Source organism: Mus musculus, chromosome 10 (genome assembly GCF_000001635.26).
Source record: "Mus musculus strain C57BL/6J chromosome 10, GRCm38.p6 C57BL/6J".
In the NCBI taxonomy this organism is placed as follows: domain Eukaryota; kingdom Metazoa; phylum Chordata; class Mammalia; order Rodentia; family Muridae; genus Mus; species Mus musculus.
The window spans coordinates 127,218,008-127,230,232 of NC_000076.6; the positions used below are offsets into that span (position 1 = coordinate 127,218,008).

The window sequence follows — 12,225 nt, forward strand, 5'->3', positions numbered from 1 at the left end:
ACCCTTCCTCCAGAGGCTCTTTCCTGTATAGTCCAGATAATTTGGGGCCTCCCCCCCACTCCCTCTTGCTCCTCCTTTTCTTTCCCTCCCCCTTCCTTCTCTCTGCATGTATGTTTTTCTCTTTCTCATCCCCCTCACCTCTGTCTCCTATAAAAAAAATTAAAATCCATTTTCCTCTTTCCCAGCCCCTCCTACCAGAATAACAATGCTGAGACTAATTATTTAATAATAAATGCCTTGGCCACAAGCTTCTGCTCAATCCCTGACTGGCTCGTAACTGATTCAACCCATTCAACGACTCGGTGTGTTCCACAAGGTTAGTTATGGTTAGTTACCTCGCCTTCAATTCTGCTTCTTCCTTCTCTCTCTTTCTCTTTGTTTCTGTCTCTCTCTCTCACACACACTCACACACTTACTCACACTCACCTCACTCACTCACACTCTCACTCACACACATTCTCTCTCACTCACACACACACACACACACTCACACACTCTCTCTCTCTCTCTCTCACTCACACACCATCTCCTTTTATTCTCTCACTATTTCCCAGAATCATCTCACTTCCTGCCAGTGCCCCACCTCCTATTTCCTGCCTCAGCTCATTGGCCATCAGCTTTTTTATTGACAGGCGATACTTATAAAAGATTCTCTTTGACTCAGCAGTTAAGAGCACTGGCTACTTTTCCAGAGGTCCTGAGTTCAATTCCCAGAAACCACATGGTGGCTCACAACCGTCTACATTGGGGTCTGATGTCCTCTTCTGGCACACAGGTGTACACACAGATAGGGCAGTCAAATACATAAAATAAATACATTAAAAAAAATTCTCATCACAGTCTCCCTTCCCATGACGGCATCCCTGGTTTCCTTCTTTGTGAACTTGCCGGCCTGAGAGCTGCTTCCCATTAAACCTGCCTTTATATATAGTTTAACCTGGCTTGAACTGGCTCATTTTAACCAGCAGAGAATAACGTATCAGTCTAAGCCATTCGCATTCACTGTCATGCTCCTGTCTCATGACACTCAGGATGCAGAGCAAGGCAGATCTCTGTGACTTCAAGACTTTTCTACAAAGTGAGGTTCAGGCAACCCAGGGCTACACAACGAGCCTGACTCTATCTCCAAAGTCAAAGTAAATGCCAGGGGCCGGCCCCAGGGTCGATAGAGTTTTCCCAAAAGATGAGGAGTGTGAGAGGAAGGAGTGAGTCAGGCACTGCTGTCAGGGAGACCTTGCACTTCTGACTGACCAGCAGTCAGGTTGCTTCCTTATTTATTCGGGTTTCACGGAGCAAAGGCCGATTAGTGATTATCTGAGAAGTACAGATTATATCAGTTTGTCTCCAGACAGGTTTTTGATTTTTCATCACATGTCCAGGGTTACAAGTTTAGTTGAAAGAACCTAGTGGGGAAACCCCCACTTAATTTCCGTTCGGCGTGCACCCAAGAATCACGAACAGACGACCATCTTGATGTAAAAGCATGAGGTAGTTTAATGACGGAGCTCCGGGCCAACACATATCTCCAGCAGGAGACAGAGGTGTCGACCACATGGTGGAGCCATAATGGCGGAGCTCCGGTTCGAAAGGTATCTCACACAGGAGACAGTGGTTTCGACCCTGAGGCTTGGAAGCTAGGGACTTTTATAGAAAAGGGGTGGGGCTGGGGGGAGGAATTGGCGAGGTTTCACATGATTGGTCCATTTAAACATCAACAGACTGTCAGAAGGGTGGGAGATAGGGAGGCACTAGGCCAGTCAGGACATGTAATGACGGGCCTGCCCAGTCATGTCCTGGCCTGTTCTGCTATGTTCTCAGCCCCAGGTTTCAAAGCTCACAAACAACTCTTTGGGCTACTTGACATAAATTACATGAATCACATGTCTCAAATTTTATTTCCTTTCATAGTCACAATTAGAAAGTGCAAATAGAACAAATTTTATTTTTATTATTAGCCCTATAATTCCAATTCAAAGACTCTAAAGAATGTTTCTGCCACAGCTGACCAAGCCAGCTCAGTCAACAGAGTCTCGAGGGAGGGAGTGAGGATTAAAAAAAAAAAAAAAAAAAAAGACAATTAGGCAACATTATGGTATGACCCCAGCAAGTTCTGAGGCAGAAGTGGGTTTATTTTTTTCCAGTCTGCTTTTATATCATTCTAGGTACATACAAAGAATATGGTCAGTCCTAAGGAATAAACAAAGTAGCCGAGGAACAAACAAAACATAAACAAAGGTCCTATGATTACTGTACTCAGGGTGGTTTTTGTTGTTGTTGTTTTTTCGAGACAGGGTTTCTCTGTGTAACCCTGGCTGTCCTGGAACTCACTTTGTAGGCCAGGCTGGCCTGGAACTCAGAAATCCGCCTGCCTCTGCCTCCCAAGTGCTGGGATTAAAGGCATGTGCCACCATGCCCGGCAGTACTCAGGGTGTTAACAAGACACAAAGAACACTCCTCAGCTGTATTTACCTTGAGCCTACTTCCTTGTCCTAGCCCAATGTCAAACTCTTGCCAAATTCCTAGATGCAGCCCCAAAAGCTCTCCACACAAAGCAAACACATTTATTGCATGACAGGCTGCTTTTAGCCTGGCAGGGTTTGTTGTTTTAAAGCATTCCAGACCCCATCCCGGAAAATATCTGAATGACTCTTTTTTTTTTAAGATTTATTTATTATTATATATAAGTACACTGTAGCTGTCTTCAGACACACCAGAAGAGGGTGTCAGATCTCATTATGGGTGGTTGTGAGCCACCATGTGGTTGTTGGGATTTGAATTCAAGACCTTCAGAAAAGCTGTCAGTGCTTTTACCCACTGAGCCATCTCGCCAGCCCCTGAATGACTCTTTTTAATAACAGCAGATGAATACTTAATGCCTCTTAACCTGTGTTCTTTTATCATTCTTGCCATAAAGTAGGAAAAGATTATTTTAGTTTATCTATCATATTTACTGAGTTCTATTCCTCCGGGGGTGTGCCTGTATGATCCTGTATGATCTTTACATTTTCAGAGAATGCTAAGTGTATTATAAAAAGAGGTTTTGAATCTGTTACTAATTCTCCTGGCCAGTCAGAGTTAGTCAATCATTTCTAAGTTTACCCTGTTCCAATGATACAGTCTGAGTTTGCTTAGTGGCAATACCCCAAGAAGATTCCTGGGGTCACGGCCTCAACTAGAAATTCCTAGCTTAGTGCTTCTCTGTGCTCATCTCTTCGTGGCTTCTCAGCTCCGGGGCATAAGGAAGACTTCTAAACACTGCCAGATAAAGTTATCTTCCTAAAAACAGAAGGGATAGTAACTTTAGGACCTTCCTAAAAAGATTCAGACATAAAATGAAGCATAGCACAGAAAGTCCCCAAGAAGCCAACACGCAGAGACCAAAGCCTAAAAGTGAGAGGCAGATCTACAGCAATCACAGTATCTGGCTCAGCATTGCTGTAACTCTGTCCAATAGCTGTGCTGGCTTCATGACTGTAGCAGTTTCCAGTGGACATGGTATGCTAAGTAAGTGTATATATATGAATGAATGATATGTATACAACATGTCTACTGTCTTTTGTATATATTACATAATTATGTATTAGATGGAACTTTGTGATATAATATGTATGTATGTATAATTATAAACTACTGCTTGTCAAACACTCACTTCTCTCAGGAATGCCTGTCCTTCCCATCGCTCTCTGATACTCATACCTCTCATACCTCAGCTGATAATAGCCAGGTGTCCCTCATGGACACATGTGCCCACCTATTGGACACTTGGACAGCTCTTCCATTGCCTCCGACAATGCAGTTTTGTCTCAGGCAGTGCTGGGTGGTTATATTCAGATTCTTCACGTCCACAGCCTCGGATTGCAACTTCCCAGGTGTCCCCCCCAGCTTCACCAGCCAGGCTGTAGATTATATTTCGCTTCTTGTTTACAAGTCTGTACCAGGGGGCTGGAGAGATGGCTCAGTGGTTAAGAGCACTGACTGCTCTTCCAGAGGTCCTGAGTTCAATTACCAGCAATCACATGGTGGCTCAAAACTGTCTGCAATTCTATTTCCAGGGAATTTGACACCTTCAAACACCAATGCACATAAAATAAAAGTAAATAAAAAAATTTTTAAAGGCAGTGCCAATGCCAGCAATTCAGCTGCACATATTCCCTGATCACTCGTTTCTCAAACTGGACCGTTATTAAGGACCTCATTTCACCCCTTTCTCTGAGTTAAGTCTCTGAGTCTCTGGCCAGGGTCATCTCTTCTCCATCCTTCTTCTCTCCTCTTCTTCACTAATTCTCTCCCAACAGGCTCTAAGATTTTTTAAAAATTATCCCAGGAAAAGCTATTTGGTGCAGAATTTAGCTTTTAGTTTTCAGATTTATTTATTTATTACATATACAGCGTTCTGTCTGCAGGCCAGAAGAGGATACCAGATCTCATTACAGAAGGTTATGAGCCACTATTTGGTTGCTGGGTATTGAACTCTGGACCTCTGGAAGACTAGCTGATGCTCTTAACCTCTGAGCCATCTCTCCAGCGCTTTATTGCAGATCTAAATTGCATTTTCCTTCTCTTTACAGCTGGCTCACCTTCTATAAGGCATGGCAAACCAACACCCCCATTTATCCTTCCCTTTATCCAGTTCCCCTGCCTCATCAGAGCTCAGCAGAGAATAGCATTTGTAGTGTCCCTCTGCCCCTACCCCTGCTCTCATAATTAACCCTTTTTCATGGTAAGTTCTTTCTGGGTAGTCAGCTGAACCGTGTTTGGATGACTGAACGTTCACAGCAAAAGCCAAGCAACTCGACAACAACTCCTTACGATTCTTCTCTTGCCTGCTGCTTCAGGGACGACATAACACATGTTGCATCAGCTATCTGGAGGGTACCCCATACTCATGTAGAGGACCCCGCTCATCAAGGAGGAAGACAGCATCCTTGGGACCCCACCCCACCCCCACGGTGCCTCAGCCTTGGTTGTGTATCTCACCACAGATAACAGAAAGTGTACAAGTCCATTACAGCAGGAAGCACACCACCGCAAAGAGAGGTAGCCCTTTCAGCATCTCCTCCCAACTCTTCCACCTCAGACAGCATCTTCAGCCGCAGCCTTACCCCCCTCACTGGGACCAGGGAACTGCCCCTCAGCTGATCTTTGGCCCTGCTGGGCCTTGCTGGGCACTAGCTGTATGGCCTCTCACGATGTGAAGGGAAGACGGCTCACGCTCACCCTAGATCAATTAAAGAAAGGATTCCACCTGACTCTAGCTTGGTGAACTGATGGGTTGGGGGAGGGGCACAGCTTACTGAAGTAGGGGTGGGGGTTGCTTACTGTGGGGGTAAGGGGTTGCTTATTGAAGTAGGGGTGAGGGGTTGCTTGCTTTAGTTGGGGTGGGGGGTTGCAGGAGTGACTCAAAGACAAATGTATCACCAAAGAGCCAAGCAGTGACCTCTGGAGGTTGTACCTCTGGAGCTCCCTGCAGGAAACGACTAAGTTCCCCTCTCCCTGGGGAATCTCGCTTGCAAATACAACCTTAGAACCTTGCAACTCATAATTTTCTGAGTTCCTTTTCTGAGTCTTGTACCTTACTTTATTTTTCTTTTTTGTTGTTTTCTTTTGTGGTTTGTTTGTTTGTTGTGAGGCGGGTCTCTCTACAAAGCCCTGACTGTCCTGGACCAGACTGGCCTTAATCTCAGAGATCCACCTGCCTCTGCCTCCCAAATGCCAGACTTTCTTTATAGTGCTTTGAACCTGATAACTTACTGATTATCTTCCTTCCTCTCCCAAAGAGATAACGTCTCAATTTGGAGGAAATAGCAATAAGATACCTGAAAGTGTAAGCATGGAGATCTGTGTATGCAAGAGAAAAACCTTCCATCTGGGAAAAAGCCCCTTCAGACAGGATGCTCATTCTAAAGGGAGGTGAAACATTTCATCTCGAGGGGAATCCTGTTAGGCTCAGGAAGTCCCCCAAGCTGAGCAGATACACTCGGTCCTCCCCTCCTTAAGCATAGGTAAGCAATAAGGAGTGCTGAGAGACTCAGACAGGCCGAGCTGCCTTGAGGGAGCAGAGACCCCTGAGCTGCCTGAAGAGGCTCAGACCAACCGAACTGCCTGAGAGAGAGAGAGATGGATGTAGCTGCTTCCAGGTTTCATGAGCTACGGTGAGCTCTGGTGATGCAGCTGTCTCTAAGTCATTTCTGCTCCTGTCAGTAAGCTCTCACTCACGTTCCAGAAGTACCCCAATAAACACACGGGTTTGCCAAGTCACACACTGGTGGTATCCCTACTTTGGTCTGTCACGGATTCCCTTATTTGGGCTAAGTAGACACTTGCTCATGCCTCCCCAGGAAGTCTCATGCAACAGGAGGACTTCACACTTGATTCCCTTGGTCTTGTCTTTAAACCAGAAGCAAGGCTGTCTTCAAGAAGAGTGGGTCTAGGAGACTTAGGATCTAGACCAGGTGCTCTGGACAGCAGGCAGGGCAACTGAACAGAAATACATGGGGGGAGGACTGCACCAAGGGCCAGATGAGTTTGTAAACTCATCATTGGTGGCCCCAACATTCTGACAGTACAGTTTTCTCCCTCAGTGGCTCCGAAGTTCTGACTGTATAGTTTCCTCCAGCACAGGCGCCTTGAGAGAGGAAGAGGTGGAGATTGAAAGAACGATCATGCTAGCTGATCATGGGGCAGCAGAATTGAGCTGTTGTCAAGGGTAGCAGAGACATGGGGGAGGGGGCATGGGAAGTAACTGGCTTAGGGACCATGAAGGTCTGGGTAAGAACATGAAGAGAGCAGGATACACGTTCTCTTAAAGTTCATAACCAGCCTGGATATCCACCAATAGTGGGATGGTTGAATAAGCTATAGTATAAATATACATTTACATACTTCAAAAAAAAAAGGTTTATTATTACTTATGAGTCTGCTGTAGCTGCCATCAGACACACCAGAAGAGGGCATCTGATCCTTTTATAGATGTTTGTGAGCTACCATGTGGTTGCTGGGAATTGAACTCAGGACCTCTGGAAGAGCAGTCAGTGCTCTTATCTGCTGAGCCATCTCTCCAGCCCCTTACTTTTTTTTTTTTTTTTTTCTGTAACAAAACACCAGGACCCAGGCATTCTGTACAAGGAACATTTAATTTGGGGCTCACAGTTCCAGAGGTTTAGAGTCCATGACCATCATGGTAGGGAACGTGGCAGCAGGTAGGGAGGCCTGTTCCATCATGTTGGAGGGGTGTGTGTGCAATAGCAGCTTGAAGTTTACATCATATCCACAGCATGAGGAGGCAGAGAGCACTATCGGAATGCTATGTGGCTTTGGAACGTTACACAGCTCCTCCAAGGCCACACTTCCTAATCCTTCCACAGACTGAGGGACGAGTATTCAAACCTACAGAGCCTCTAAGGCCCGTCCATTGTCATGCAGACCACCACCCTGGGCTAATGCGCTGGTTCTGTGCTTAGGAGCACCCCTTCTCTTTTCTCTCATAGAGGACCAGGGCTCAGTTTCACTGCCCACATCCCTGCTTACGACCATTGGTACCTCCAGTTCCTCAGGATTTAGTGCCCTATTCCAGCCTCCTAAGGGCACCAGGCACATACATGGTACATGTAAATATGTGCAGGCAAAACTTGTATCAACAAAAGGCAAACAAAAGCCCTTTGAAAAATGAATAAGAAGCAACAGCAAGTCGTCATCGAAGTTATTTTATTTTAAAGATATTTGTGTCCACCAAGTAAATACACACTGGGATTTGTGCGGTTTGGTTTTGTCTTCCACGCCGGCATGCAACATTTCACTTTGGCAGATGTAAGTGGGCGGGCCAGGGGCCCTGGTGGTGGCCTGGCTCTCTGAAAGGGATGTAGTGAAGGTAAGGGGGAGGATGTGGTGAGAACCTTCCGGTGAAGGGCTGTTTCTTTAGCATAGCAAATGGCCGTGTCCCTTACATCTTGCCGAGGAGGGAAGGCTGGCCACTGCCGCCCCCCTCCTCATCTGCTCTGCTGCACGCCTCCACATCTCCTCACTTGTATTTTGAAAAGGATCGTTTGGTGACAAGATCATGCAAACTCCCTCAGAATCCCAAGCATCCTCATCCTGCCAGCATGAGCCACAGGGAACACCCTTTTCCTTCCTTGCCCACTGTGTCTGAGGTGTGCGATTTGTCTGCACCTCCTGACCTTTCTTTTGAGTTGTGGTTTTAGAGAGTGTGTGTGTGTGTGGGGGGGGGGAGCAGACTGGACCCCTCTGGCAAATGAGTGAGTTCTAAGCTCTTAGGGCTATCTCAGGACCCTCCAATGAATGAAGCATTTTCCACTGTGAGGGGGTATGAAAAGAAAGAAATTATAACAAACGTTCCTCGCTCTGAATTACTTTACCATTTTGGTTGTTTCGTGTTGTTTGCGGTTCCAGAGATAGACTGAACCCTCAGACTTGTCACACTAAGTGTCTTCGCATGGTACCACTAAGCCATGGTCAAAGCCCTAGGTTCTGCTTAGTCATCAGATTTATTCTGAAGTGTTTGAAAATTGTCACTTGGGAGTTCTCCCATGCCAGTCTGATACTGTCTTCATCTCAATCACTCCCTACAGAGCAGAAACGGTCCCTTGAGGGAGTCACAGCCACTACAGCTCATAGTTGCCAGCTGTCACCCACAGGGAGTTTTCCTCCCAGGCCTAGCAGGGTCTGGACAGCAGGCTGCCCTCTGTTGGAGAGCCCTGGTCTCCCATCCTGGGATGGACTGGGTATCTGGATACTCAACTGTTTTTCTTGGCTTAGGCTGAGTACTGACCTTCATCCCTGCAGCTGTCTGGAAAAATACCTTAGCAGATGGGAGGACAGGACCATCTGAACTAAAGCAACGTCCGTCCTCTTCAGTGCTGGGCAGGAGGGGACCTGAGCTGAGATGGCAGTGGGGAAAGCATTAATTTCATGCTCTTAGCCCCTGCCAGTTCGGAAAAAAACTGTCCTGTCCCCACTTCCTTCCTTTCCTCCCTTCCTTCCTTTCTTTCCTTCCTTCCTCCCTTTCCTTACTTTTCCTTCCTTCCTTCCTTCCTCTTCCTTCTTCCCTTTCCTTCATTCTGAGATAGGATTTCCTCCCGTCATAGTACAAGCTCTCCTGGATCTAACTGTGTAGTCCAGGATAGCCTCAAATTTAGCAATTTTCCTACCTCGGCTTCCTGAGAGCAACATTCGAAAGTGTGAGCCACTACACCCAGCTTCTGCTTTTTTGCTTTTGCAGTGCTGGGATCAACAGCAGAGCTTTTTCCTGTGTCAGGGAGGCCGCCTGCCACCATGCTCCAACCTGCTCCCCCACCCCTGTCTTTAAAGTGCACTTGGGACCAGATGGAGATTACAGAAGGAACTGTGTTTGGGGGAGGAAGGTATACTGGGAACAGGCCAGATTCCATTCTGAAGGGACGGCATCTAGAGACGGCGATTATGCCAACAAACCGGAAGCCCCAAACCAAAGTCAGGAGTGGGAAGCACACACAGCCCAATATGGGAGAAAGAACGAGCTTGGAGCTTCAACCTGAGGGTTCTGTGACAGAGTAGCACACAGTAGTCCCTCAGCCTGCTCACTCCCCAGAGCCAGGGAGCCAACCATTCTGACTCCACCTGCGTATAACTATTGGCACAGACAGGTGAGCAGCGGTTTCTCAGCAGTCCGCCTTCTCGAATTTTCAGAAGATGTTTTAAACCAACTCTAAGTTCTGGTTGTGATATCTGGAGTGGAAAGTACAAGAGGCTTGGGCCAGAAAGGGAAACAGTCCCTTGAGTAGTCCATGCTCTCCAACCAGGGAAGGGAGCACAAGGCAGACCTCACAGGGCAGAGGAGACCGCCTCCAGTGTGCTGACTCCGGTGAGGGATGCGTATGTGTGAGGGAGAGAGCGGTGTCGCAACCTTCCACTGGGGCCTCCTCTGTGTTCTGTGTAAAGAGGGAAGGGGTCTATTTCTCTCTTTTCGTAGATGCTAAGACATTCCTCTGCTTAAGGCTTTGTATGTACACTGTGTGTGCATGCGTGTGTGCGTGTACACGTGTGTTTGTGAGAGAGAAGAAGGGCAGCCTCCCCGCTCCCATTTTTCCTTTATCTTTTGTGACCTCTACTCAGTGACTGACATCACTCGGTGTAAGAAACGAGTCTATGGAAGAAAGAAGAAATATTCCCTCCTCCCTAACGCCCAACGAGGAAGGGAGACTATGCTTAAAAACTGCTAAATACATCATCAGATACTTAGAGGGGAGGACAGAGAGGAGAGACAGCAGCAGCTTCTGATAGATAGATACAGAGTACAAAGAGATACGGAATAGGAGGAGACATCAAACAGTCCAACATCACGGGCTGGGGAGGGAGTTAGTGTCAGAGACCACAGGTTTTGCAGCATGCTGAGAGAAGAGGCCTCAGTCCCTCTTAGAAACTGGGGAAGAAAGAGAAAGAGGGTGTGAGGAGCCAGCCCGGCCTGGCCTCTGTGTAGGAACAGACAACATAGAACACCACGAAGCCAGCCCCACCCCCCACTGCCAGCCAGTCCAATCCATGTTTCTCCACCCCAAGTCTTGCCAGCATCCTCTCCCCCTTAACACATCTCTTTCTCTCCTGCTTTTCTGCCTGAGCCACTGTCCGGGGAAAGCCTGGGAGGGACGCGGCCTCGTGCATCTCAGCAAGACTGGACATTTTCTCTTGATTCAGCAAAGGAGCTATAAAGTGTACCATAACATAGGTCTCTCTGACCATCTGGGGTCTAAAACAAACATGGAATATGCCCGGTGACACCAGGTCCTGGTGTGATCGGGGACTTGGTGTGATTGGGGAGGTGTTGAAGCTGGAGGGTTAGTGGATGGGGAGGCAGCTGGTTTCCATTTTTACTGACCGTACTGTTGTTTCTAGCTAGAGACACCGAGAGTCTTTGGCAGCATATGTCAATCCAGGAGTAGTGCAGACATCACCTTTACACGAGGTGGCTTAGACATCTCTGTGTATCTAAGGCTATTTTAAGGCTATTTTAGGGTAAAGGCACAAGGTAGTAGACCGATGGACAGCAGCCCTTGCCTTTAACAAAAATTTTAATGTATGACAGTGACCCCTAGTGGTAGAAATGAGTACTGTGATTACCACCAGCACCTAAGGGAAGGCTTGGGGCCATGGGAGGTCAGGGTTGGCTATGAATGAGATTTGGGCTTTTTAGCAAATGTTTCTGTTTGGTTTTGATACAGGGTCTCATGAATCCAGGACTCCTTTGAACTCATGATCTCCCTGCCTCTGCCTCGTGCAGCCATACAGGGCCAAGCAGGAGTTGGAAGATTTTGGCTCAGTCACTAAGTGCTTACTGAACAGACATGAGGACTATGTTTGGATCCCCAGTACCCCAGGGGACAGAAATGGGCAGATATGGGGGGTGGGGTGGGACAGAGGGAGGGTGGGGAGGTGACTGACCAGCCAGTCTACCCCAAAACAGCAAGCTCCAGGTTCTGTGAGAGACCTCAAAAAGTAAGATGGAAAGTGAGAGAGGAAGACACCCACACCAAGGCTGGCCTGTGGATGTGAGCGCGCACACACACACACACACAAATGAAGACACCCACACCTACTAACCTTGGCCTCCTGATGTGGGTACACTCATGCACACACAACACACACATACAGACACATACAAACATATACACATACACATGAACAGGAGAAGCAGCCATGGCCAGACAGGAGGAGGCTGGGGCTAGGGAGGGAAGTGGCCTGCAGCTACCTGAAAGTGCAGATATGTGGCCAGGGTTGGGAGTTAGCTGGCTGCTGTCTCTTGGTGGAGAGGGAAAAGCTTGGCCTGGTCCTCAGCCTCATAGCCACACGGCAGGTCACTCCTGGAGGAAGAAACAGCCTGTCAACAGCTCTGCCCCCACTGCGGCCAGCACTCTGACAGCGTGCCTGAGATACTGAAGGGCGGGTGAGGGCAGGAAGGATGCAGGCTTCCTAAGGAACCTCAGGCCTTGCCCAAGGTCGGAACGTTCCCTGAGGTACGGAGAAAGTACCCATGGGAGTGCCTGGATCTCCTGCCTCATTTCTTCCCTCCTCCCCAGAGCTCCAGGGAAGTCCTCTTAGAGAAGTGTTATTCGATTTTTTTGGGTCCCGCCCAGAGACCCCAAGTCTGAGTACCTGTTGTCGTTGATATCTGTGGCATTTCCTGAAGGGATGAGAACACAGGGTTAGAAAAAAGCTGGCGTGAGGAACAGTCTTCAC

The 12,225-nt window shown here is 47.7% G+C and overlaps 1 protein-coding gene across 3 annotated transcripts in view; it reads right to left on the reverse strand.

The window, feature by feature from the left end:
• Positions 1 to 7,687: 7,687 nt before the first annotated feature.
• Positions 7,688 to 12,225, reverse strand: part of Kif5a (kinesin family member 5A) — a 40,654-nt gene continuing 36,116 nt past the window's right edge. For 2 of the 3 annotated variants that reach the window (XM_030244919.1, NM_001039000.4), the window contains 3 exons: positions 12,142 to 12,169; positions 11,738 to 11,849; positions 7,688 to 10,414 (listed from right to left, as the gene is read on the reverse strand). In XM_030244919.1, the coding sequence (XP_030100779.1) occupies positions 11,771 to 11,849; positions 12,142 to 12,169 (107 nt within the window). In that variant the 3' untranslated portion in view covers positions 7,688 to 10,414; positions 11,738 to 11,770. Of the gene's footprint in view, positions 10,415 to 11,042; positions 11,850 to 12,141; positions 12,170 to 12,225 lie in introns of those variants that run through there. The other variant, NM_008447.4, reaches the window with a different exon arrangement.